General features: G+C 41.9%; 1 protein-coding gene across 1 annotated transcript in view; it reads left to right on the forward strand.

Moving 5' to 3' along the window:
- LOC120534687 (zinc finger protein 721-like) overlaps positions 1-23,920 on the forward strand; it is a 113,603-nt gene extending 89,683 nt beyond the window's left edge. The window contains exons 9-10 of the mRNA XM_039762278.1: positions 18,130-18,541; positions 22,703-23,920. Of these exons, the coding sequence (XP_039618212.1) occupies positions 18,130-18,541; positions 22,703-23,292 (1,002 nt within the window). The 3' untranslated portion in view covers positions 23,293-23,920. The remainder of the gene's footprint in view (positions 1-18,129; positions 18,542-22,702) is intronic.
- Positions 23,921-26,157: the final 2,237 nt, after the last annotated feature.

A 26,157-nucleotide genomic window follows, 5' to 3' on the forward strand; every position in this document is an offset into this window, starting at 1 on the left:
AATGGACACATCCCTGGATTGATGGATTTAATCAATAAACATCCTTTTCACAGATATTGCGGTAAGGTGTTATCGGAATTTAATAGGTGTTTTAGGCAATTCACAACACAGAGAAGCCAAACATGTTCTCACCGTGATAATATCTCGCACTGCCACCTGGTGGACTCCTCCAGATTTACGTAAAGTACGCGCGCAAGTATAAACACTTCAACGCTTGCGTAGCAGGAGCGTCCGCTGCAGCATGCGTCGCGTCGCGTGAAGTATAAATGAGCCCTAATTAGGCGTCTCACAGTGCGGACATGGCAATTTATTGCCCTAGCCACATCAGCAGTCCTCATGCCTCCCTGCAGCATGCCTAATGCACGTTCACGCAGATGAGCAGGGACCCTGGGCATCTTTCTTTGGGTGTTTGTCACAGTCGGTAGACAAGTCTCTTTAGTGTCCTGCGTTTTTAGAACTGTGACCTTAAATGCCTACTTTCTGTAAGCTGTTAAGGTCTTAACGACCATTCCACTGGTGCATGTTAATTAATTGATTATGGTTAATTGAACATGCATGGAAAACATTGTTTAAACCCTTTACAATGAAGATCTGTAAAGTTATTTGGATTTTTAAAACATTATTGTTGAAATACACAGTCCTGGAAAAAGGAACGTTTCTTTTTTTGCTGAGTATATAATTCACCAAGGGTACGCAAGACAGAGAGCCACGCTCGCCAACTCTAAGACCATGAGATACGCACGCATTTAGTGTATAAATGGATATAAATACTTGCATGTAAACGATTCGCCAAAATCTGTTGTATGTAAACGATACTGTTTTAAACGTGATTGTGTTTTCATCAGAAAACCCGGTTTCCTTGTCTACCTGTAGTAGTTTAAATGGCACTTTTGCCACTCGCAATAGGGCGGACGCGCTGACGTATCGTGTCGACTGGGCAACACAGTGAATCCGGCGTCTGTCTATATATGTCTATGTTTTCCGTAGCCTGCTACAGGACGGTACTCTTTCGACCATTGGCATTGGTTTCGCTCCTTCTTATATTCGTTATACTGCGACGGTGGTTTCCTAAACCTTTGTTATACTGAATTCCTTTCTCACCGTTTTCCGTTCCTATTCTTACACTGCCGTATGCTACGGCGGGCTTCGGCTAGTAAAAATATAAACACTCACTCCCCCTTAGATTGGGATTTTTAAAATTTAAAGGAGTTTTCTTTTTTTCTTTACACATTTTATCTTAACTCCAAAGTGAAACAGATAACCGATCAGAAAACACAGAAGTGGAATTTATTAAATGCTTGAGGAAATTGAATTTTCACAATTGATCATGAAAATATGATGCCCCCTACAGGTTAGGTTATGAAGCTTTAAATATAGGGTGGTCCAGATCTAATTATGCAATTTTCATTACCCTATAACTTAAGTTTATTACTTAGAGAATTCATAAAAAAATCTTTTTGTTGCTGATAGATGGCACCACCTGGCCTGCATTCCAAAATGGTTGTCAGTCGAGCAGTGGGTGCGATGTGTTCACCTTTTCATAATTACATACTTAGATCTGCACCACCCTGTAGGTTTATGCTAATAAATAAGGTCTTTTTCTTGTCCCACAAACAATCAAATCAGCATTTAGAAGCACGTACAAGTAGAATTTCTTACCAATTATGAAAGAAAATGACTTTTTCTTAGGCCTACAAAGGGATCATGGAAGTACGCCACCCCATTGTTTTTAAATTTACATTTTAAAAAAAACAAACAATTTTTCACTTATTTTCATATTAGTTTCCACATTAAGTAAAACACGTTAACTGTAGCCCCACACTTAAAAATAATGGTGCCAAAGTGGTTCCTCCAAGAGATAACGTCACATGAAGGTTACACATTTTTTATTTAGATCACGGGTGTCGAACTCCAGTCCTGGTGGGCCGCAGTGGCTGCAGGTTTTCATTCTGACCATCTTTCTCATTAGTGACCAGTTTTGGCTGCTAATTAATTCCTTTTGCCTTTGTTTTAATTAACTAGACTTGGGCCCCTTAGTTGTCTCGATTTTCCTTAACTAGCAGGCAAACAATAATGAGACACAAAACGAGCCCATCACACAATATCTGAAATTAAAGAGAGGTGAAGGTCTCAGTAAGGTTGTTCTCTCAGGACACCAAAACATTCTGACGGTGTTCTCAGAAAAGACAGAAAAATCAACAGTTTTGGAAATGTGTGCTGTGGCAGAATGAGAGCAGCAACAAGCCATGGAATTAAATAACAGGTTTAATTAACAGCAGGAATTGGCTTCTCATGAAGAGGCTGGTTGGAGGTTGAAATCCCAGTTTAGCTGGTCATCTGTTAGCTCGTTTTGGCTGTCATTTAATGAAGAAAGAAATCAATTGAGGAGGACTGAATCCTCCAAAACAGGGCTATTAAAATTAAGGAGTGAATTAGCAGTGAAAACTGCTCGCTGATTAGGAAAAGGGTTAGAATGAAAACCTGCAGGCCTGGAGTTCAACACCCCTGATTTAGAGACATAACTTATTTATTAAAAAAGAGCTTTTGTAAAAAGCCAGATATCTACCTGGGGACAAGTAAATATCAATCTATTGTAATAAAGATGAGACTTCAGACATCATAAAGGTTTGGGGCAACCACCCGTATATTATTTCCCAGCTGCATAAGTTTTTGTAATAATTGAACAGAGATGCTCACAAGACAGAGTCCAAAACAGAACTGAGTGTTTGGAGGTAAGATGGCAGTTTTAAGGGCTGGGGAAGGAAATGATGTCATCTAGTCCGTAACTGGAAGTGACATCATCAGAGGCGCCGGAGTCGGGTGAAATTTCCCGAGAATGGTCTGCATGAGACTGAGAGACACAGTCAGCACGCTCTGCCACCCCCTGGTCTGGTGTAGTATTACAGTTCCCCAGGCCCTTTAGCTGCCTCCTAAACGCACGTGTGTGACACTGTCATATAGTGTCTTTTCACGTTATATATTTATCTAACAAGCTCTGTTTATAATTGGGAATAGATTAAAGTAGTTTTGTGGAATCCCACCAAACTGGATGGAAGAGCAGGGAGGAAATGGGTCAGAGCGGCCACAAAGAGGCCTAATGGCAACTTTGAGTCAGTACCAGGTATTTTTCACAAAGAGTGGTCATTGTGTGCATGTGACCACAATATCACAAATACTCCACAAATATGGCCTCTATGGGAGGGTGGCAAGTAAACAGACACTCCTCAAGAAAGGCCTCATTAGGTCTCATTTGAGCTTTGCCAAAATACAGCTTGAAACAGCAAAATGGAAAAATGTTATGGTCAAATGAGACCAAAATTGAGATATCTGGCCTCAATGTCAAACAATACATCTGACAGAAAGCCAATACAGCTTACATGCAAAGAATACGCCATACCTACAATAAAGCATGGAGGTCGTAACATCCTGTGTTTATTTTCAGCAGGGACTGGGGAACTTGTCAAGATAGAAGGAAACATGGCTGGGTAGAAATGTTGTCAAATTCTTGAGGAAAACCTGCTGGAAAGTTGTCAGTGGAAAGAAGGTTCACCTCCCAACATGATAACGACCTGAAACACACAGCAAAGTTGACCACACAGTGGCTGAAGGAGAAAAAGGTGAATGTCCTTGTGTGGCCTCATAAGAGCTCAGGCTTAAACCGGATTGAAAATCTGTGACCCGACTTGGAGATTGCAGTCCACCAACCATCACAGTCAAGTCTGACTGAGCTTGAAGAGTTCTGTAAAGATGAGTGGGCAAACATTACACAGTCTAGATGTGCAAAGTTGGTAGAGAAGAATCCCAAAAGACTCAGTGCTGTATGTAATTAAAGAAAGAGGTGGTTCCACAAAGTACTGACATGGAGACTGTTGCTTTTATATCTTTCACTTGGCTGTTGTTAAATAGAATTTTCCGGTCTTTAATGCTCACTGATCCCAGTTCATAGTCTTCATCCTTAATGCCCAGACTCTGTTCTCCTCCTCCTTAACGTTTACATTCCTTTTTCTCCATAATATTGGTGCCATATTCTTCATTTTCCACATCCATCTAGGTGTTACAGTAAATCACAGCTAGCTTTCTCTCTGTGGAAAGAACAGGATTCATCAAATCGAAAAACATTTGCATTGAATTTTACAACATCCTTTCACTTAAGGGCCGACATGGTGGCGCAGTGTTAGCGCTGCTGCCTCGCAGTAAGGAGACCTGGGGTCGCTTCCCGGGTCCTCCCTGCGTGGGTTTCCTCCCACAGTCCAAAGACATGCAGGTTAGGTGCATTGGCGATCCTAAAATTGTCAAAAATGTGTGTTTGCTGGCGCCCTGCCCAGGATTTGCTCCTGCCTTGTGCCCTGCGTTGGCTGGGATTGGCTCCAGCAGACCCCCATGACCCTGTAGTTAGGATATAGCGGGTTGGGTAATGACTGGCTGACTTTCAGTTAAGACAGTAAAACAGTAAGTCATCACTCTTCTTGTAAAATCATCAGATGTAAAAACAAACTTGGGAGTGGATTGAGGGTTCAGACTGGAAGAAGACGACCATCTCCCACAGCTGTGTAGGTCAGCAGTTTTCATTACTTGGATTAAAACGCACAGTGTTGTTAGGGTCCTAGAATTGTGTGAGCAGTTATGCTAAGGAATTTCTAACTGTGTATGGCCTCAGGACAAATCAAGAAGGCGGACATGAAAGTGGAGCTTAACTTTAACGGTCTACCACAGGAGAAGACAAGTGGCTGAAATAAGGGGTTTGCTAGCCTTCGCTGATGTGTGGATTATGAGGGTCACCCTACATTTTTGGTGATACATTAGACAAAGACGTTTACATAGTAACTGCTTAATACCTTTTATAGACTAGTCAATTTTAAATGTGCTTTGTTTTGTTGAATGCTGGACATCACCTTTGCAGAAGTAAACAGCTCACCGACCTGACTTGAGCTCCTCGGACATCCTTCATTACTGGAGGAGGAGGAGGAGGAGGTTAGGAGCAGGCACTGATACAGTGCATTGCCGCACCCACCACATGACAAACCAACGCAAGTCCCCAGATTAGGACCCGAGAGCAGCCATGCAATGGATGGCACCTCAGCACCACACGGGTTCAGATGGAACGGAAACCAGTGGAAGGTTTTTTTATGGTGGCCGAGATGAGCACAAAAAGATTCACACCGTCGGGAGTGACGGTGATTTATTTTACTCGAGGATTACCAGGGACAACCCCAGCCTTGGCACGACACACACACACTACAGAGACAACAAAGAAACACGCTGGGAATTTAAACGATAAAAAAGTATAATGGAATTAAACTAAATGAAAACAATAATACCACCCCTGCTCCCTTCGGCGATATTACATTTAACAGATAAACACGACAAACACGCAGTAAAGTCCATGGATGAAATGAGCAGCGGTGAAGTTAAGTCCAGCGATTTGCATGAAGAGAGGGAAATGGAAAAACACAGTCCTACCGGTAATTGTTGAAGTATGATGACAGATGAATGGTTCAGGAGCGCTCCTTCTTCCAGGTATAGACACCGTCCTCAGTAACAGTAGACAGGTAGACAAATGATTCCAGACTCCAACAAACAATACAATCCAGGACACGAAAATGTATGGCAGAAAAACGGTAGGCAATTCAACAGATAGATACAAGCACCAAACAAACAAAACAAACTTCTTTCTCCCTTCGACCCCTGCCCTCCTTTCAAACCCCTCTGGCCACCTTTGACCCCCAACAGCCCCTGAAAGGACTGCTGGGAGATGCAGTTCTGACTAATGGTAGCACTGCTACAGTGCTGATAAGAAAGTTAGCAAATTTTAACATATTTGTTTAACGTAAAATACAATAATTGAATTTTAGTTACAACTTAGTGGAAACAAAGTACAGCTAATCCTGCGTTATCCCAATATAAGCTGTTCCAGAAAACATCTGTTAGCAGTCAGTCAGATGGAGGAAGCCTCCATTATACCGTATTATCTTCTATGGGAATAAGAATAATGCATTCTCAGTACATCCAAAGTCCACGCCTCAAACAGCTTAACCAAATATCAAATAAACCGTAGTAATCACCTATGTTACAGCCCACCAAGGATTTCTTCATAAAGTACAGTACTCCTTAACACTCATTGTCTGTTTGTGTGCAGTGCACAAGTAAACTCAACAATAATATACTGTATGGTACTGGATAGCAGTTAGGCTTTCCTTCTACACAAGAAAGAATATTACTTAAATTGAACAATTTACACACCGCAGGTAACATGTGGTAAAATTAAATACTCTGATAGTGAAAAACCAAAAGCACATCACCTTTACACAATGGCTTCTCTGGCTCTTGCTTTTTAAACTGGACTATTGGGTCATTTAAACGGCTTTGCTGGGGGGCGCTTAGCTTGTTATTGTCGTGGTGAAAAATTGGCACCAAGAGGCTTTTTACCTGAAAATGAAGGCTATTAGGACTCAGGATAGGCAAACAAAGTTTTAAAGCTTTATTGCAATAAAACAACAACACGGACTCAACCCAATTCGGCCAAACGAGATTGAGCCCCAAACAGTTCAGAATTTGAAACTTATATAGTAATTTCTTATCACTCCATCCTCGCTCAATTAGCTCATTTGCTGGTTTTCTCTGACTCCCCTCTGCACCTGTCCGGCCAATACCTCGGGTTCTCATGGGAACCGTCATTATCTCCTGACTTTCCCTGCAGCTGGCCTCTGTTATTTCACTGTCTATTGTCCATTTTTAGTTTCTATTTTTGCTTATTTCTTTCACTGGCCACGTCCTCTCTCTTCCATTTATGGGCTTCCTCTCGTCACTTCCTCTTTCTCTGACTTTTAAGCCGGTTTATTTGATGCCCAAAGCTAAGCTTTAATTAAAAAGAAATATGGCATATGCCTTTATTTAATCATTTGCTTGACTTGCCTTAATTTCTGTGCTAAAGTTAATCTATACATATAAAGGAGAGTTGGGATCCGAGAGACTGTGTTTGTGGAGGGATGGAGAGTTAAGGCGGGTGGGGGAGTCACGTGATCATCTCCCCTCCCATTCACGTCATTTCATTCACTTCATTTCGCTCCGAGCTGAGCTCCGCACCTCACACGGTCTTGCCGTTCTTTTTCCTTAGTGTTTGGTCCTCTCTCTCCTTTACTGATTTACTGTTTACTAGACGCAGTACTTACTGAATAGTATTTTTTCCTTTAGTGTTTCTCTATAGTGTTTCTAGTAGACGCGGTGTGCCAGTGTTTCCGGCGGTATTGCGGTTTACTGTTACTTTCTATTTCGTTTTTGTATTTTAGTGTTTAGTAGACTTTTACTTTATGTCATTTACTGTTGTTTTTTACCGTTCTTCCCGGCGGTGTTCCCCTCTTTTACTTTATCTCATTTAGTGTTTGGTAGACTTTTACTTTATCTCATTTATTGTTGTTCCCGGAGGTGTTGCTGTTTTTCACATTTCTATTTTTTATGTAGCATGTTCACAAATTAGTCATAGAGAAAATTTATATATTTTGGCACCAGGAGAACAAACCAAAAATGTTGTATATAAAGAAGCTCTATAAGTCGCATGTTGATACATAATTATTCCAACTACAGCGACTGCAGCACGAGGTCTGCTAGTTTCTAATATATTCTTCTAGATTTATTTATGCTAGTGCCTGAATATACTAATTTTACTTTCATGCATTACATCATCCTGACCTCTTTTGTAGCAACACCCTTCGCTGTTTTTCTGCCGATTCACCAATCTAGCTGGCCTCCTGCATGCCTACCAAGGCCATTTTTCACTGATCTCGTTTCTTAGCTTCCTAACTTGCTGAACACAGGTGCACACACCCCTCCTTCTGTTGTCCTCGGCAGTTTCTGTGCGTCATCCTTTTCCTGTTCTGTCTTTCCTTTCACACACTAGTAATTCTGCTTCAAGCTTACAAAATAATGCAATATGACTGATTTTTTTTATTTAACTATTTGCTTGACATTCTATTTTATGCTAAATCTAATGTTTCAGAAGCTGTCAATTACTTTTATGGCTATTTATGCTAATATATACATTTTTCTCTTCCATATTATCAGATGTAAACCCAGAAGAGGGGGAAAAAAAAAAAAAAGAACTGTCCCAAATTATGTTGTGAATGGCCCTGGCTGCAAGCTTTAGTAATGCAGATAACAAGCTGACAATTCAAAATTGTAAAAAGGATGATTAATTATTTGCATTCATACAGCGCTATTCTCACTACTCAAAGCGCTCAGCAATTGCAGGTTAAGGGCCCAACAGAGCAGAGTCCCTTGTAGAAGTGAAGTGCAAAAAACAGATCTGCCAAAATACTTACTGCAGCGTTCCATAAAGTGCCAGGAGCAGCTCAGTGCCCAAATTAGTACGGGTCAATCAAACAACCATTCTTTTACAACTAAATGTCAGCTTTGCCTTTGAATAAGATCTTTTTAAAATAAATCTGAATTGTATTCAAATAGCAATATTCAATCTGACCGCCCTGTTGTGTAAAACATATATAAGAACATAAGAAACATGACAGATGAGAGGAGACTATTCAGTCCACCGTGCTTGTTTGTTTAGCCAGTAGCTAAGCTGTGTCAATATCTCATCTAGATACACCTTAAAGGTTGTCAAGTAGTGCTGCAAAATTAATTGAATTAAAACCAAAATTGCGATCTGAACCCATGCGATTACTAAAATGCAGAAGGCCGCGATTTTCTACCAGTAGTATTCACATTGTGCCTCCAGTCGCTGCACCCACTTACAGGGGGCTTTGCTTACAGTCTACTGATCCTCAGCTATGGACGTGTGGAACACACAGGAACTCTGACCAATCAGATGTCTTCTCAATTGGTCCCATTGTCATTGGTTTTGAACTAGTAGACTAGTGGAGTGTGTGCTTTTGGGGGTAACAGAATAAACCAATCTGTTGTTCATTCTTCCAACAGGAGTACAACGGAGGAGGGAGAAGTTGGTGACTTGGTAACGAAAAAAAAAATCTGAATCTGTCATTTGACTTTACTTTGGATTTGACCAAAGAAGGAAAAAAAACGATCGAACATCAATCGATGGGTCTGTGGTATTGTACAAAAACGTGCTACACGGAAGTAGATACATTTTGGAGGAAACACAAGAATTCATTATCAGCATCACAGAAAACACACAGAACTTTACAATGAATGCATTGTAAATATGCAAACGTAAATATAAGTGAAACTAACGGTAGACAAAAGCCTGGCCCAGCCAAACCAGACAATTATACCGGTGTGTCTGCGAGTGGTACGCTGTATGAGAAAACATCAAGATGACGCAGAAATTACAGATGCTGTCACATATTGCTTACTGAAAGACATGCTCCCTTTATAAACTGCCAGCTGAAAGATTCAGAAAGTAACCATCAAACTTGACTGGAGATATACAGTACAAGAAAGTTGTCTTCATGCAAGTACTTCTTACAAACTGCCACCCCTTACAGAAAATGTAAAGGTGGAGTTGAATCTGATGTAGCAAAGCTACAAAACTATTAAACAACAGACCTGTGCTCAAATGGGATGACCAAGCCTTACATCTGCTTACTACAGAATTGATAGATCGGAAATGAAAAGTTGTTGCTTGCAAAAAACATATTTCCCAGCAGATCCATCCATTATCCATCCTGCTATATCTTAACTACAGGGTCATGGGTGTCTGCTGGAGCCAATCCCAGCCAACACAGGGCGCAAGGCAGGAAACAAACCCCAGGCAGGGCACCAGCCACACACCAAGTACACACACTTGGGACGATTTAGGATCGCCAGTGCACCTAACCTGCATATCTTTGGACTGTGGGAGGAAACCCACACAGACACGGGGAGAACATGCAAACTCCACGCAGGGAGGACCCAGGAAGCGAACCCGGGTCTCCTAACTGCGAGGCAGCAGCGCTACCCACTGCACCACCCTCCCAGCGTTTCCCAAGGTTTCTTCCATTTTTTCCATACAAGGGTTTTTTTGGGAGTTTTTCCTTGTCTTCTTAGAGAGTCAAGGCTGGGGGGCTGTCAAGAGGCAGTGTCTGTTAAAGCCCATTGTATCACTTTTGGGCGATACAAAAATAAATTGCATTGTATTGAACTGACCTCCATGTGAATTGTAATTAAAGCAAAGAGAACCATACCAAGAAGAGGAATGCCACCCGAGAGTTCCTAGTGGTATATGGGGGTGACCCAAAATGCCTGGTTGGGCTCATCATGATAAAGCTACAAACAGCAACCACCAAATGGGATTTAACTTCCACTTCATCACCATGGTCCAGTAGAAAACAAACCCAAACAGATGTAATTGGATATGGGAAGAAAAACCAGAGTACCTGTACAGGGTAGGAACCAACTATTGGAAACTGCATAGACCGGCTGGGGTTCAAAATTCAGCCTGCTGAAACTGTGAGAAGTTAACACTAGCCATAAATCTCTATTAACTTCTCTAGTTATCATTCACATACTTTGCTGGTTTGTGTTTTAGCAACAAAAATGGAATAGTCTTGAAGTTGCTAATTTGGGGATTTTGCTATAATTTATATAGTTGAAATGGGGTAAAAATGAATACATTTGCATAATTGTTTGTCCAAGCAATGCAAATACAGTAATCCCTCTTCGATCGCGGGGGTTGCGTTCCAGAACCCCCCGCGATAGATGAAAATCCGCGAAGTAGAAACCATATGTTTGTATGGTTATTTTTATATATTTTAAGCCCTTATAAACTCTCCCACACTGTTAACATTATTAGAGCCCTCTAGACATGAAATAACACCCTTTAGTCAAAAGTTTAAACTGTGGTCCATGACAAGACAGAGATGACAGTTCTTTCTCACAATTAAAAGAATGCAAACATATCTTTACTTCAAAAGGAGTGTCTGCATCAGGAGAAGAGAATTTGAGAGAGCGCGAGCGCTCGCAAAGAAAAGCAAACAATCAAAAAATCGATATGTGTCCTTTTAAGTTTGCCGAAGCACCGCAATAAATAAAGCGGCATTTTTCAGAGGAGCGTCAGTAGCTTCTAAGCAAACAGCTTCTGTGCAAACAGCCCCTCTGCTCACATCTCCTCCGTCAGACGCAGAGAACGTCAGAGAGAGAGAGCGAGATTAAAGCAACAATCAAAAAATCAATACGTGTGCTTTTAAATATGCCGAGCACCGCAATAAAGCGGAATTTTTTAGAGGAGCGTCAGTATCTTTTAAGCAAACAGCCTCTGTGCAAACAGCACCTCTGCTCACAACCCCTCCGTCAGGCGCAGAGAATGTCAGAGAGGGCGAGAGAGAGGCAGAGACAAGCAAACAATCGAACACCGCACGGGAAGCATATCTTATAGCATTGTGGAGTTTTAGTAATACATGATCTGATTGGGTAGCTTTTAAGCCATTCGCCAATAGCGTCCCTTGTATGAAATCAACTAGGCAAACAAACTGAGGAAGCGTGTAACATAAATTAAAAGACACATTGTCCGCAGAAATCCGCAAACCAGCGAAAAATCCGTGATATATATTTAGATATGCTTACATTTAAAATCCGCGATAGAGTGAAGCCGCGAAAGTCGAAGCGCGATATAGCGAAGGATTACTGTAGATGTACATGCTGTCTACCTAATATTCAGGTCAGGTCAGGTTGGGGAGCATGCGTTGGTACAGTGCATCACCACACACACACACACACATAGCAAAACAGCTCAGGGTCCCAATTAGCAAACCCCACGGCTGACACGCAGTCCAGTCCCACCCTCCGGAAAACTGTCCTTGGTATTACGTTAAACTGCATCCGGCCCTGCAGGGAATACCTGTGGGTTGGTGGCAGGACTGGCACAGCAGCCACCATAAAAACCTCACACAGCTCCAAAATGGCAGACAGGACTCCTTTCTGCTCTCCACGGCAGCTGCTCGCATTATGAAGGGGATGCAGGAAAGCCCTCTGGAGTCTCATCCCTGGAAGAGTCGAAACCGCCGCAGAGCCAATGGGGTCAGTCAGGCCTGTTGGGGATTGGAACTGGTGTGGTGCTGAGGCGTCGCCCACTGCACAACAGCAATTGGGTCCTAATCTGAGGTGGCCCATCGGGGTAGTCTTGTCTCTCAGGCATGACGATGATCTTCCTCTGCTATCAGCGGAATTTGTAAACTCCACGTGCTTAATTTAAACACCTTAATATTGTAATATTAAAAAGTTTCAGAATATTAGGCCACATTTAAAAATATACACATATAAAATTATGTATGTCTAGATATAATATTGATGTTGGTGAGAAAGACTTTCCAGTTATCCTTTAATTTAAAATTTCTACAGTCACATTAATTGAAGAATAAACAGTATGGCAGCACCACAATGTCCTCCTGCTACACAACTATTATACCTGTACAGGGCAGGAGCCACCTATAGGCCATCACAGGGTACTCTCACATTCATCGTCATGATTACACAAAAACAAGTTAGATCTGCCAGTCCACTAAAACTATGCATCTTAAAAAAAAAAAAAAAAAAATGGGGAAAAACAACAACAACAACAGGGCACACATGGAAACTGCATACACACCATGAACAGGCGGAGGTCCAAATTCAGTCTGCGAGAGCTCTGAGGCAGTAACACTAATAACAATCTCTGCTAACTCTTCAATTTCTATAAACATTGGATGATGAACAAAAAAAAAAATCCAAATACAAGAGGTCTAAATTCGATTAAGCAGTGTTTGAGATGACACACTTTCTCAATACACACATACTAATGATGATGATGGCCACATTTCCTCAGTCATAAGGTTAACAGACGAGTAGCAGTGTGGTTTACTCTCACTTTATATTTGTATTCGCTCTCGGCTCGTATCGACTCTTCTCCACACTCACAAACTCCAGTTTCTTCAGTACGTTTCTTTCTTTTATAAATCAGAAGCATAAAGCCCGACTGACCCCTCGCTGCTCATTCAACAGCCGAGCGCTCACCAACTACTTAAACTCTTTTTGATCGGAGCACCGCAATTGAATGAAGAAAGGCAAACATCAAAGCTGCGTTTGTGTGCGTCGAATTGTCGCTTCCTAGCGTTCTTCGCCGATTCGAAAAAGACACAAGTGCAGGAATAAAAGAAATTAAATAAACTCTCGTCGGTGGGCCTGGGCACTTGACGTAAACCAGAGACACGCGAGGTTCTGATTCAAGTTGCATGCAGTAATTCTGGCGTCCCTAACCCCCGAACACTTAGCTGCTGTGTTTCGGCGATGAGAGTCTTTATACACTCCGCACTTAAGCCTGATTTGCTAACAGTCGATATCTACGTAGTAGGCGCCGCGTGACGTCATCACGGGCGCCGGAAAAGTGAAGCCACACTGTCACTGTCGCTACCGTCTTGTACTGGGCCGTGCACGATAGAAAAAAAACTGCTATCGAGTTGTTTGCAAACGAGAAACGAGTGTCATAAATAACTCATCACCGATAGGACAAGGGTAAGTCCTCCGAGTTTGAGGTCGCCGCCTTATGCACGTATGAGTTTTCATACTTTCCACTCAGAATCAGTGCATGCGCATGCGACGTGAATGAGAGGCGAGCAGCGCGTCTGTGTCCGTGTCCGTGTCCGTGAGCCAACTATCGGCTTTTGCTCGAGTGAATCGGCTTGTGTTCCGCGTGCCTTTGCTGTTCACTGGTATCTGTGGTTTACTTCACGTTGTCCAGTCCCATTTCTACTCCAACTCGCCGCCTCCTTCTCATCGATCATTTTCGTGTATTCCTTCAGTCGCGTCCTTATCGAATCGCCGAATTCAAATAGGCTGTGATTCCGCCCCCACACAGCGCTTTAGTTTCTTCTTGATTAGTGGGGGTCGGGACTTACACTTCTAGTTCGTAAAAGAGAAAAGCAAACTGAACAAAAAGGAGTCGGTGACCGTGGAGAAGAGTCAGATTGAGAACGAGTATAGCTGAATAGCGGGAGAACGCTGTAGCTGTATTCCTCTGTTAACGTGCCTGAATGGTAATAACTGGTAAATGCAGGCCACCAACATCAGTATGTGTGCATTTTTAACGTGACATAATAAAACCTGCTTAATATAAGTTAGACAGCACATGCATTTGGATGTATTGGTTTTTAAAACGGTATCAGATACGCCAAAATCCCATTTTCGTTGCTAAAGCCCACACCATTAATTCCTGTTAACGAGTATTAGAGAAGTGAATAGAGATCTGTGGTTAGTGTTACAGTTATATAATTCCAGCAGGCTGAATTTGAACCTCGGTCTGTTGATTATCTATCTATGCAGTTTCCCATAGTTGGTTCCTGCCCTTTACGGTACTCTGGTTTTCTTCTCGGATCCCAGTGGCATCTGTTTGTGTTTGTTTTGTACTGGACGATGGTGGTGTGGTTGCAGCTGAGTCCCATGTGGTGGCTGCTACATGTAGCTTTACCATGATGAGCCCAACTGGGCATTGTGGGTCACCCCCAAGTGTAGCTGCTCCTGAAAGTTTTCTCCTGGTACAGATGAGACCACACCCTGACTGATGCTTGAAGAGTATTTAGTTGCCCTGTCTGTTTTTTACCGCTTTCTAACACCGTGAAAAACTAAACTTAAGCTAGTAAACAGTAAATGAATTACACAGATAAAGGGATAACAAAACTAAAACATGCCGTGTGCCCCTTCAGACCAGAATTTCAGTAGTCCTTATTGCAGTCCCTCTGATACTGCACTCATGTCCATCTTATTAAAAGAAAACACCTTACTTCAGCTGAGCGTCCATTAAGGGTCTCAATATGTGTATTTCCGCTCCACCAATGAAGCTTATCACATGACCACAGCACTCTTCCCTTCAGACTGACTTTGTATACTTAGTTACAAATACATTGAGATCAAAAATAAATAGTTACACTTGAAAAGAAAATATCTACAATAAGATTGCACCGCAAGTATTGTAATATACAATATAATTTACAAAATATATTCTACAAACTCAAGTATCAAATTTACATATATATATACACACACATTTCTCTATTATAATTAAAAAAAAAACTGATTCATGCGCAGCGCAACAAGCAGAGCACACAGCTCGGCAGCAGCAAAGCGTGCATTCAGCCCCCCCAGCACAACGCAAGTGGCGCCTTGTGGCTACGCCCACATAGTTATGAAACAGGACAAACTTTAAAAATCAATAGACATTGGCACTGTATCTGATCGTGTTCAGCTGTGACGGGAAAGCATACCCCACGTGGGGAGAAAAGCACATGGCCATGAAATCTCTGGCAGACAGCAGCTACCCTCTAAAACACAGGGAGCTCTGATCTCTCTCTCAAAAACATCAAACATTAGTCCTTAACAATCTGTAGATGATAATTGTCTGTTGAAGAAATAGGTATCGCTAACTAAGTGGAGGCAAGGTGCACTCCAACACGTGGTGAGATGTAGGCCAATTCAAACAGAGGCTGGCAAGGGAATGAGGAAGGCCCCGCCCCCTGGCCACTCTCTAGTATTTGCACAAAGACATCGGTACCGCAAGCAAACTCTGGTACTTAGCGCAATGAGAGAAGTCAGAAAATCAACCGGAAAGTTCAAGGAAATTATAGAAAACAACCAGATCTAAATCCGTTAAGTAATTTTCTTGTGAAAAGCGGACAGACATCCAGACAAAATTTTTTAAAACCATTTGTTATTGAGCACCTATGGGCCAAGGGTAACCTACATTCCAAATTTCAAGTCCCAAGTCCTCATGGTTTGGGTGATTTCGTGATGAGTGAGTCAGTGGTATTTGGCTTTTATATTTATATATATATCTTCTTCTTCTTCTTCTTTTCGCTGCTCCCGTTAGGGGTTGCCATCACATCCATAAACCTTCTCTTAGGCCTTCCTCTTTTCCTCTTCTCTGGCAGCTCTCCTCTGAACATGTCCAAACCAATGCAATCTCGCCTCTCTGACTTTCTCTCCCAACTGTCCAGCTTGAGCTGACCCTCTAATGTACTCATTTCTATTCCTATCCATCCTTGTCACACCCAATTTATTTATTTATTTATAATTAATTTATTTTGCGATAGCTACACCCAAATACCACTAGGAACTCTTATGTAGTATTCCTCTTCTGGGTAACAGAGGTTGGGAGTGTGCTCTTATAGCCTGCTGCCACACCCACCACACAACGAACCACCTGGTAAGGTCCTCATTAAATTAAATAGAATACTCATAGAGGTCAGTATTGGGTTGTTCTTCATTTGCCTCCTCCCCTTAGGGTTGCCCATAGCTGATTGGTCAATCAGGTTATCACAGATCTCCATGTACTGGTGCTGTAAGGGTGATTGAGTCACTTGAAGGCCTCCACTACACTAAGGTCACAATACTGTTGGAGCTGGGAATTAATAGGGGCTTAGTACCATTTAAAACATTATTTGTATTTTTTTTGTTTGTGAATGTTTACCTCAACAAGATGAAACTGATAAACTTGAAACTTGTTTCGAGGTTTTGGAAACAACAATAAAGTTATTGTCTGTTTTAGAGCTTCTGATGTAAGTTCTGCAACTATTCATTAAGACTTGCACAATTCGGCTGCTGTCCTTTATTAATAGACCTCTTTCCAGGCAGTTTTTTTGTAAACCCCTTGCTAAGGCCTAATGCCTCTGTTATACATGTCAGTCAATCAGTCTTCAAACTGTGTGGCCTAAACCGACGATGTGGCTTTGGACAGAAGCCATTCATCTTAGAAAAGAATTGGATTAAGGAGGGATGGAGAAGATGTTATGTTAATTAACAAAAGTAACATTACAGGAAAGGCAGAGCAGCTCTTGAAGCTGTAAAGAGGGCAGCAATTAGATACGTCCCAGGACTTCAAGACATGTCCTACTCAGACAGGCTCAGAGAATTAGTCTCAAGCAGAGAAGACTGTGTGGGGAGCTAATCCAGGTATTTGAAATCCTCACAGATATCGATAAAGTAGATACAGCAGGATTCTTGCAACTTTAACTGTGGATCACATACTCAAAGACACCAGAGGAAATTTAGGATTGAAGCTAGGAAGCACTTCTTTACACAAAGAGTTGTGGGACTCTAAGCATCAATCTACTGAGACATGGAGCTGAAGTAGAAACCTTCACACCCTTTAAGAAGAGTCTGGATGAGATATTGGGGACATCTTGGCTATTAGCTAAACAAATGGACTTGATGGACTGAATGCTCCCTCTCGTTTGACAAATTTATGTTCTCACGTATGTTCTCACACAACTGGGCTATTTGGCCAACTATTGCTATTCAAATATAACTTGTATTTATTTAAAACTGTTTTATTCAAACACAAAATGTGATATTTGATTGTAAGAGAACGTTTGATTGTTTTACCTGCACTCATTTTGGCATCGACTTACTCCAGACACACTTTGGAAGGCTGCAGCATTTTACAGATCTGTTTTTGCACTTCACTTCCACAATCGGCCTTTTCATGATTTCAAAGTATTATCCCGTTATCTTAATTACTAAAATTTGTTGCCAGACCCTTTCACGATATAGTTCGTGACATTTTTTCCCCATGTACCACTGCCCCTCTTTGATCTACAAGTGCCTTAAAAAAGCTGTTCTGCATCTGATTCTGTCGCGATTCACTCATAAACATGAGATCCCTGAAATGTTTTTAATGCTAACACCTTCTCATCAAAGCAATTGGAAGATAACTGTAAAATTCAGATTTTTCTTTTATTGCAATGTTTATAAATCCCCACTTTAAAGGGCTTTGTCAGTGTCCGCCAACACACCACGTCTTACAATTAATCTTCATTATGCAGTACATGGCTGCCGGTGGGATAACTAATGCCAAAATCCTGATGCCTTACTTGTTTAAAAATTCCTCATCATAACTGATAACACAGTTCTAGGACCCCAATATTACCGTATGTTTAATCCAAGTAATGAAAAGTGGAGTGGGAGTTGGTTGTCTTCTTTCAGTCTATTGAACCCTCAGTCCTCTTTGGTTTGTTTTACACCTTATAATTTTATATAAACAGTAGTGACGAACTATCAACATGCTATGTATTGTCTTACTTGATTTAAACTTTAAATGAGAGGATGTTGTAAAATTCAATGCAAATGTCTTTAGCTCCGAATGTAGCAGTTTTGTTAGAATCAAATCCTGTTCTTTCCACAGAAAGAGAGAGAGCTGCCATTTACTCTAACGCCTAGATGGATGTGAAAAAAGAGGAATGTGAGGCTGACATGAATAGCATGGAGAAACGGACCCCACATGTAAAGGAGGAGGACTGTGAAAGGGAGTGTGTCCAACCTAAACAGGCAAGTCTGGGCATTAAGGTTGTGGAATGTGAACTGGGGTCAGTGGGCATTAAAGAAGAGGCTGAAGAGAAGTCCGTCAGCATCGAGGTACACAAATATAAAACGACTGAGAGCGTCAAAGAAGATGAACAAGATGGAGCAGTGACAGAGTTAGCTTCTTCTCAAAGCAGACACTGTCCATCACCACAGTCTTCTAGCAATGCGGAGTCTGAATCATTACAGTTTGAAGTAAAGAGGGCTGAAGAAGTTTCATCTGTTAAAACTTGGGAAGATCAGCCATCAGCTTCAGTGAAGTCCAGAAAAGGTAAGTTACAAATAAAAGCATGTGTAAGCTTTAGGGTCGGGAGTTATGATCCTGAAAGGGTGGTCTTGAGCTTTTTGTGTGAAACTTAGTGAGAATTCAAGCAAAATGAAACTAAAATATCAAGAAAGTTGTGGTTTTTATTTTTGATCAAGTAAACTTTTTTTCACAGTGTGACAGATAGAGGGTACTATCGTCCTCTTGAACCCTCAGATCAAACGTCAGACACCAGATAAAAGTCCAAATTATTATTTTATTTGAGCTGCACAGTGCACAAAGCACCCTTCTCTCCACAATACTCATTAAATAAATCCAATACAAATAATCAATAATCCTTCACACTCCCGGACGCGTTGCCACCCTTCCACCCAGCTCAGCTAGTCGTCTGAGGATTTCCCCACAGTCCTTGACCCGGAAGTGTTTCGCTCCCTCTGTCCATGTGATTAGGAACACTTCCGGGTCAGATAAAAAGTCTTTTTTCTTCACCCCGGAAGCACGTCATTCCTCTTGACCATGTGACTCAGACGTACTTCCGGGGCGTAGGGCAAGTATTCTTTGCTCCTCCCTGCAGCTCCATCTAGTGGCCCCTGTGGTATCCAGCAGGGCTGAGGATGAAAACTCCATTGTCCATGATTCATTGCTGGTATTTGGGGCACCTCTATGCTGCAGGGAGAACTCCATCTGGCGGCCTGGGGGTATTGGCCGGGATGACAAGCCGGCCATAGACCACGGTAGATAGATACTTTTAAAAAGACAAAGTAAAGTAAGCAATATATGATAAAAAAAAAATCATTGGCTGCCATAATGGGAGTAGTATTAGGAATAAAGTGAGTTGTGTTTATAAGTAGCTGCACATAATTATGATATAATAGCAGTAATGGAAACCTGGGTATACACCAGAGATGGGGAATGACTTGAAGATAGACAGATGCACTTTTATAAGACAGACATGCAAAGCAGAAGAGGTGAGGTCGCCGTAAATGATGAGTGACATCTTAGTGAAGAAGTTCAGATTCAACTAGCTAACTAACTCTATGCTGCAGGGAGAACTCCGTCTGGCAGCCTGGGGGTATTGGCCGGGATGACTGGCCGGCCATAGACCACAACAGGAACAAACTATTAAGAAAAGATCTATTCATAACACCAATGTTTGTATTTAAGTGATTTAGTTAGCTGAAGGTCGAGTTACGATGACCCTTTGCATACCACTTTAGTTTTCACGTAATTTTTTCCTGTTATTTAAATTAGTCATTTTTTTAAAAAAGTTTTTTTTTTATCTATACGAATGTCAGTTAAAACAAATGGATCATTTATTTAGTCTCTTATAAACACTTATCGAGCACAGTGGACCTCAGTTTAACGGGAATACTCCAATCTGTAAGAGAGTAAATATTTTATTCTCATTTCATGATTTTTACTCCGTTAAATAATAATTAATTTTTCTTTTACATATTTATAGAATTTTGTAATTTTTGACTCCAATAAATAATAATTTTTCTTTTGTACATTTACAGATTTTACTAATATTCTAGCTGCAACTGGGGGTTGCCCCCCTAGTAATCAATAAAGAGTGAAATACTGTGAACATTGTTGGAAAAAAATACTTCTACCCTGCACAAAGCAGATGTTTTAAACAACATGCCAAATTTAAGGTTTGTTAATATAAAATCTGTGGAAGGTTATAAAGTGATCTTAAAAGAATTCACCCTAAATGTACAGAATGTAAACCTATGACTTCAATTGTAATTTTCACAGTTCCGTTTTTTAATCAATATTCTAATTAGTGCTGTTTCACTGTAAAAGCGCTTGCGGTGGAATTTTTTTTCCCTTTTAAATGAATTATTGACAGATGAGATTAGACAGGAGTCCCCGTGGACTATGATGTTTGCTGAAGACATTGTGTTCTGTAACGATAGTAGAGAGCAAGTTGAAGAGACCCTGGAGAGGTGGAGATCTGCTCGAGACAGGAGAGGAATGAAGGTTAGTAGGAACAAAACGGAATACATGTGTGTGAATGAGAGGGAGGTCAGCGGAATGGTGAGGATGAAGAGAGTAGAGTTGACGAAGGTGGATGAGTTTAAATACTTGGAATCAACAGTAGAGAGTAATGGGGACTGTGGAAGAGAAGTGAAACAGTACAGGCAGGGTGGAGAAGAGTGTCAGGAGTGATTTGAGACAGATGGATATTAGCAAGAGTGAAAGGGAACATCTACAGGACGGTAGTGAGACCAGCTATGTTATATGGGTTGGAGACGGTGGCTCTGACCAGAAAGCAGGGCACAGAGCTGAAGGTAGCAGAGTTAAAGATGCTAAGATTTGCATTGGGTGTGATGAGGATGGACAGGATTAGAAATGAGTACATTAGAGGGTCAGCTCAAGCTGGACGGTTGGGAGACAAAGTCAGAGAGGCGAGATTGTGTTGGTTTGGACATGTGCAGAGGAGAGATGCTGGGTATATTGGTGAAAAGGATGTTAAGGATAGAGCTTCCAGGGAATAGGAAAAGAGGAAGGCCTAAGAGAAGGTTTATGGATGTGGTGAGAGAGGACATGCAGGTGATGGGGGTGACAGAGCAAGATAAAGAGGACAGAAAGATATGGAAGAAGATGATCCACTGTGGCAACACCTAACAGGAGCAGTCGAAAGAAGAAGAAGAAATTCTTATATTTTAAGAATCCATTAGCGCTACACATTTCTGAGTTTGTGTACCTTTTATACATTGGCAGAATTTGACTTGTCTGCAGGGAAAACTTAATAAATAATAACATTTAACTTTTACATATTTGAATCAGATCCCAAGTCATATGCAACAAAACGCAATGTAAAGTTACAATATAACATTAAAAACTTTGAAATTACAAATAAGTACAAAAAGTGCTGCACACAGCCTCTGTCTCGGATTAGCGCAAATATATCGCTCCTGCAAGCAAACTATGATTCTTAGCGTGATGAGAGAAGTCGCAAATTCTAGAAAAAAATCCCTATCTAAATCCCTTAAGTAGTTCTCTCGTTCATTAGGTAAGCGAATGTAAGATACACCCCAAGGATGGCACTTGAGTGAGTGAGGAAGGCTTATCCCCATTCCTTGGCCCGCTGCATCTCTCTCGGATGTGCACAAATAAATCGTTACCGCAAGCGACCTATGACACTTAGCTCGATGAGCGAGGTCACAACATCAACCGGAATGTTCAAGCAAATTATTGAAAAAAACCCAATCTAAATCCGTTAAGTAATTCTCTCGTGAAAAGTGAACAGACATAGAGAGAGACAGACGTTGGATTTCATATATAGAGAGGGTGGGGTAGGGTTAGGGTTAGAGGTTGTTGCCATGTCTTGGTTAGACAGAAAAAGTCAAACTTACGATCAGTGAGGAGATCCTGGATGAGATGCCCCTTTTTCGTAAGTCAGCGGATGTTCAACAAGCCAAAGTTGACAATGGTGTTATTGTATCTGGCAACGGTGTTAGCCGACCGAGCTAGGCCGGCTAACATACTGTGGTCAGCAACCCTGCCTATGTTACGTGGAGGACGTCAAGCATTGGACCAGATGGAGTTTATTATTTTTGAGGTGTCAGCCTGGAATCTCCGGCGGGACCCACAGTGGATGCTTCTACGACAGGGTAGGCATATGATGTCAGGGTAGAGATACAGTGCTGTCAATGGAAGCTCAGACAGGTGGAAGTGCAGTTGGAGGAGCTCAGCAGCTGAGTACTGAAGCAGGCCTGTTGCAGGTTGGATAGCGAGCAACAGGAGGGACCAAACAAACACAAACCAAATTAAATATTCTATCAGTCCACATTGTAGGCGAGGACATGGACAACTCAGACATCCAGAGAACAGAACCAGGTAAGTCTCAAAACAGGGTTAGGCTGAAACTAGTTCATGCACAGCCACAAAATCACCAGGTGAGCTAGAAACCATCAGTCTAGCTATAAATAACTGAAAAAGAATAGTCAAAGAATAAGTCTGCCAAATGAAAACAGTTGCTCACTCTATTAGGTCATAAACTAATCAAAAAAAAAAGGTAAAAGTTACCGGCAAACAGCGGCAACCAGTCCCACCAGCGTTTGTTCAACCGGAAGTTTTTAATGTTGTGGCATAATGGGAATAACAGAGAAGTGGATTGAGAATAAGCTTTAATGTTTTTTTCTTTAAAACTTCATACAGGTGACAAACATCAGTGCTGTTCTGAGTGTGGCAAACAATTTACATCCAGAGGATATCTTCGCATACACAAAAGAATTCACACAGGAGAGAAGCCTTATTACTGTTCTCAATGTGGCAAGCAGTTTTTGCAAAAGACCAATCTTCAGAGCCACCAAAGAATTCATACAGGGGAAAAGCCTTATTGCTGTTCTGCATGTGGCAAACGTTTTCTGCGAAAGAGCAATCTTCAGAGCCACCAAAGAATTCACACAGTAGAAAAGCCTCATTGCTGTTCTGAATGTGGCGTGCAGTTTTTGCGACAGAGCCATCTTCAGAGCCACCAAAGTATTCACACAGGCGAAAAGCCTTATTGCTGTTCTGAATGTGGCAAGCACTTTTTAAAAAGGAGTTTACTTCACAGACACCAAGGAATTCACACGGGAGAGAAGCCTTATTGCTGTTCTGAATGTGGCAAGCAGTTTTTGTACAAAAACAGTCTTCAGATCCACCAAAGAATTCACACAGGAGAGAAGCCTTATCGTTGTTCTGAATGCGGCAAGTGCTTTTCGCGAGTGAGCAATCTTTCGACCCACCGAAAAATTCATACTTGAGGAAAGCCATTTTGCTTTTCTGGATGTGGCAAGTGCTTATCACAAAGGAGTCCACTTCAGAGCCACAAATTAATGGACAAGTGGCCTCACCACAGTGGAACAGGCCAGACCCCACGATCATACCGTGAGTAAGAAAATATAGGGACTTGACACTCAAGTGTTAAAGAGGAGACCATGTGATGCTAGTTTTACAGAACTGGCCATGAGTTTTCAGCTGAAATGTATCCTGGGACAGCTTGTGCAAAACCTCAGTGTAGAAAGTCCTTTGCCAGATTAAATGGCGACCTCTAAATGCAGAACATTAGAAACCACTCATTGAACTTCTTCTTACATACTTCCAGGTGAAAGTTCATGCTTCATTATTTTTCCATTCCCTTGTTTGCATACTGCACGTTGTGAGATCAGATTTTCCTTTTCCCATATCACCTGAGCCATTAATGCTGTGCATTCTTGCAGAAAATTAAGTTTATTCTAGATAAATTAATTTAAAGTGGTTCCAATGTTTGTTAAACTTAAGATGCACAGAATAGTTAAAATGTGTACTTGTTTGTAACATTGTGACTTAGCGTATGTATTTAACTTTGTTTACAGACCACAGCAACAGGAATTAAAGTCCTTTCTGAGTTCAGACTGCGTTTGAAGTAATTTTTACTTTTGTACCACCTCGAAGGGGGTGTTTACAGCAGTAAAGTTGGGCAACTGTGGAGTTGATAGCGGCATCTCCTGTGGCCAGACATCTGATCATATCTACTGCCTTTCGGACTTTATTTCACCCACATTTCGTGCACCAGCCTACTGTACCGAGGCAAGCTACCACTTACAGAAGTGTAATATTGATTTCCAAATTAGATAACTGATGCATATTTAGGATACTTAACCGGCCACAGGGGATGCACAAACCAGTGTGTTTCTTGGTGCTGGTCCCAAGCCCCGATAAATGGGAAGGGTTACATCAGCAAGGGCATCCGGTGTGAAATTTTGCCTAATCAATATGCGGACAACAATACAAATTTTCATACCGGATTGGTCGAGCCCCGGGTTAACAACAACCGCCACCAGTACTATTAGCCAACAGGGTGCTGGCAGAAATTGGGCTACTGTTGGCCGAAGAAGAAGAAATGCGGGGAGATGTGTCTGGAGGCAGGAGGAGAGGAGGAAAGTAAAGAGAGTGGAACTGATGGCTAAAGAAAAGGCATATGATAAGTTGTATGAGAGGTTGGACACTAAGGAGGGAGAAAAGGACCTGTACCGATGGGCTAGACAGAGGGACTGAGCTGGGAAAGCAGCTCAGGTTAGGGTGATAAAGTATAAAGATGGAAACGTACTCACAAGCGAGGAGAGTGTGTTGAGCAGATGGAAAGAGTACTTTGAGAGGCTGATGAATGAAGAGAACTAGAGAGAGAGAAGAGGTTGGATGATGTGGAGATAGTGAATCAGGAAGTGCAACGGATTAGCGAGGAGGAAGTAAGGACAGCATTGAAGAGGATGAAAAATGGAAAGGCCGTTGGTCCAAATGACATACCGGTGGAAGCATGGAGGTGTTTAGGAGAGATGGCGGTGGAGTTTTTAACCAAATTGTTTAATGGAATCTTGGAAAGTGAGAGGATGCCTGACGAGTGGAGAAGAAGTGTACTGGCGCCGATATTTAAGAATAAGGGGGATGTGCAGGACTGTAATAACTACAGTGGGATAAAATTGATGAGCCAGAGCATGACGTTATGGGAAAGAGTAGTGGAAGTTAGGTTAAGAAGTGAGGTGATGATTAGTAAGCAGCAGTATGGTTTCATGCCAAGAAAGAGCACCACAGATGCAATGCTTGCTCTGAGAATGTTGATGGAGAAGTTTAGAGAAGGCCAGAAGGAGTTGCATTACGTCTTTGTGGACCTGGAGAAAGCATATGACAGGGTGCCTCAAGAGGAGTTGTGGTATTGTATGAGAAAGTCGGGAGTGGCAGAGAAGTACGTAAGAGTTGTACAGGATATGTACGAGGGAAGTGTGACGGTGATAAGGTCTGGGGTGGGAGTGATGGATTCATTCAAGTTGGAGGTTAGATTACATCAGGGATTGGCTCTGAGCCCTTTCTTATTTGTAATGGTGATGGACAGGCGGACAGATGAGATTAGACAGGAGTCCCTGTGGACTATGATGTTTGTTGAAGACATTGTGATCTGTAGTGATAGTAGAGAGCAGGTTGAGGAGACCCTGGAGAGGTGGAGATATGCTCTAGAGAGGAAAGGAATGAAGGTCAGTAGGAACAAGACAGAAAATGTGTCTAAATGAGAGGGAGGTCAGTGGAATGGTGAGGATGAAAAGAGCAGAGTTGGCGAAGGTGGATGAGCTTAAATATTTGGGATCAACAGTACAGAGGAATGGGGATTGTGGAAGAGAAGTGAAACAGTACAGGCAGAGTGGAAAAGTGTGTCATGAGTGATTTGAGACAGATGGATATCAGCAAGAGTGAAAGGGAAGGTCTACAGGACGGTAGTGAGACCAGCTATGTTATATGGGTTGGAGACGGTGGCACTGACCAGAAAGCAGGAGACAGAGCTGGAGGTGGCAGAATTAAAGATGCTAAGATTTGCATTGGGTGTGACGAGGATGGACAAGATTAGGAACGAGTACATTAGAGAGTCAGCTCAAGTGGGACAGTTGGGAGACAAAGTCAGAGAGGCAAGATTGCGCTGGTTTGGACATGTGCAGAGGAGAGATGAGGGGTATATTGGGAGAAGGATGCTAAGAATAGAGCTGCCAGGGAAGAGGAAAAGAGGAAGGCCTATGGGAAGGTTTATGGATGTGGTGAGAGAGGACATGCAGGTGATGGGTGTGACAGAACAAGATGCAGAGGACAGAAAGATATGGAAGAAG

Source organism: Polypterus senegalus, chromosome 8 (genome assembly GCF_016835505.1).
Source record: "Polypterus senegalus isolate Bchr_013 chromosome 8, ASM1683550v1, whole genome shotgun sequence".
NCBI classification, from domain to species: Eukaryota; Metazoa; Chordata; class Cladistia; order Polypteriformes; family Polypteridae; genus Polypterus; species Polypterus senegalus.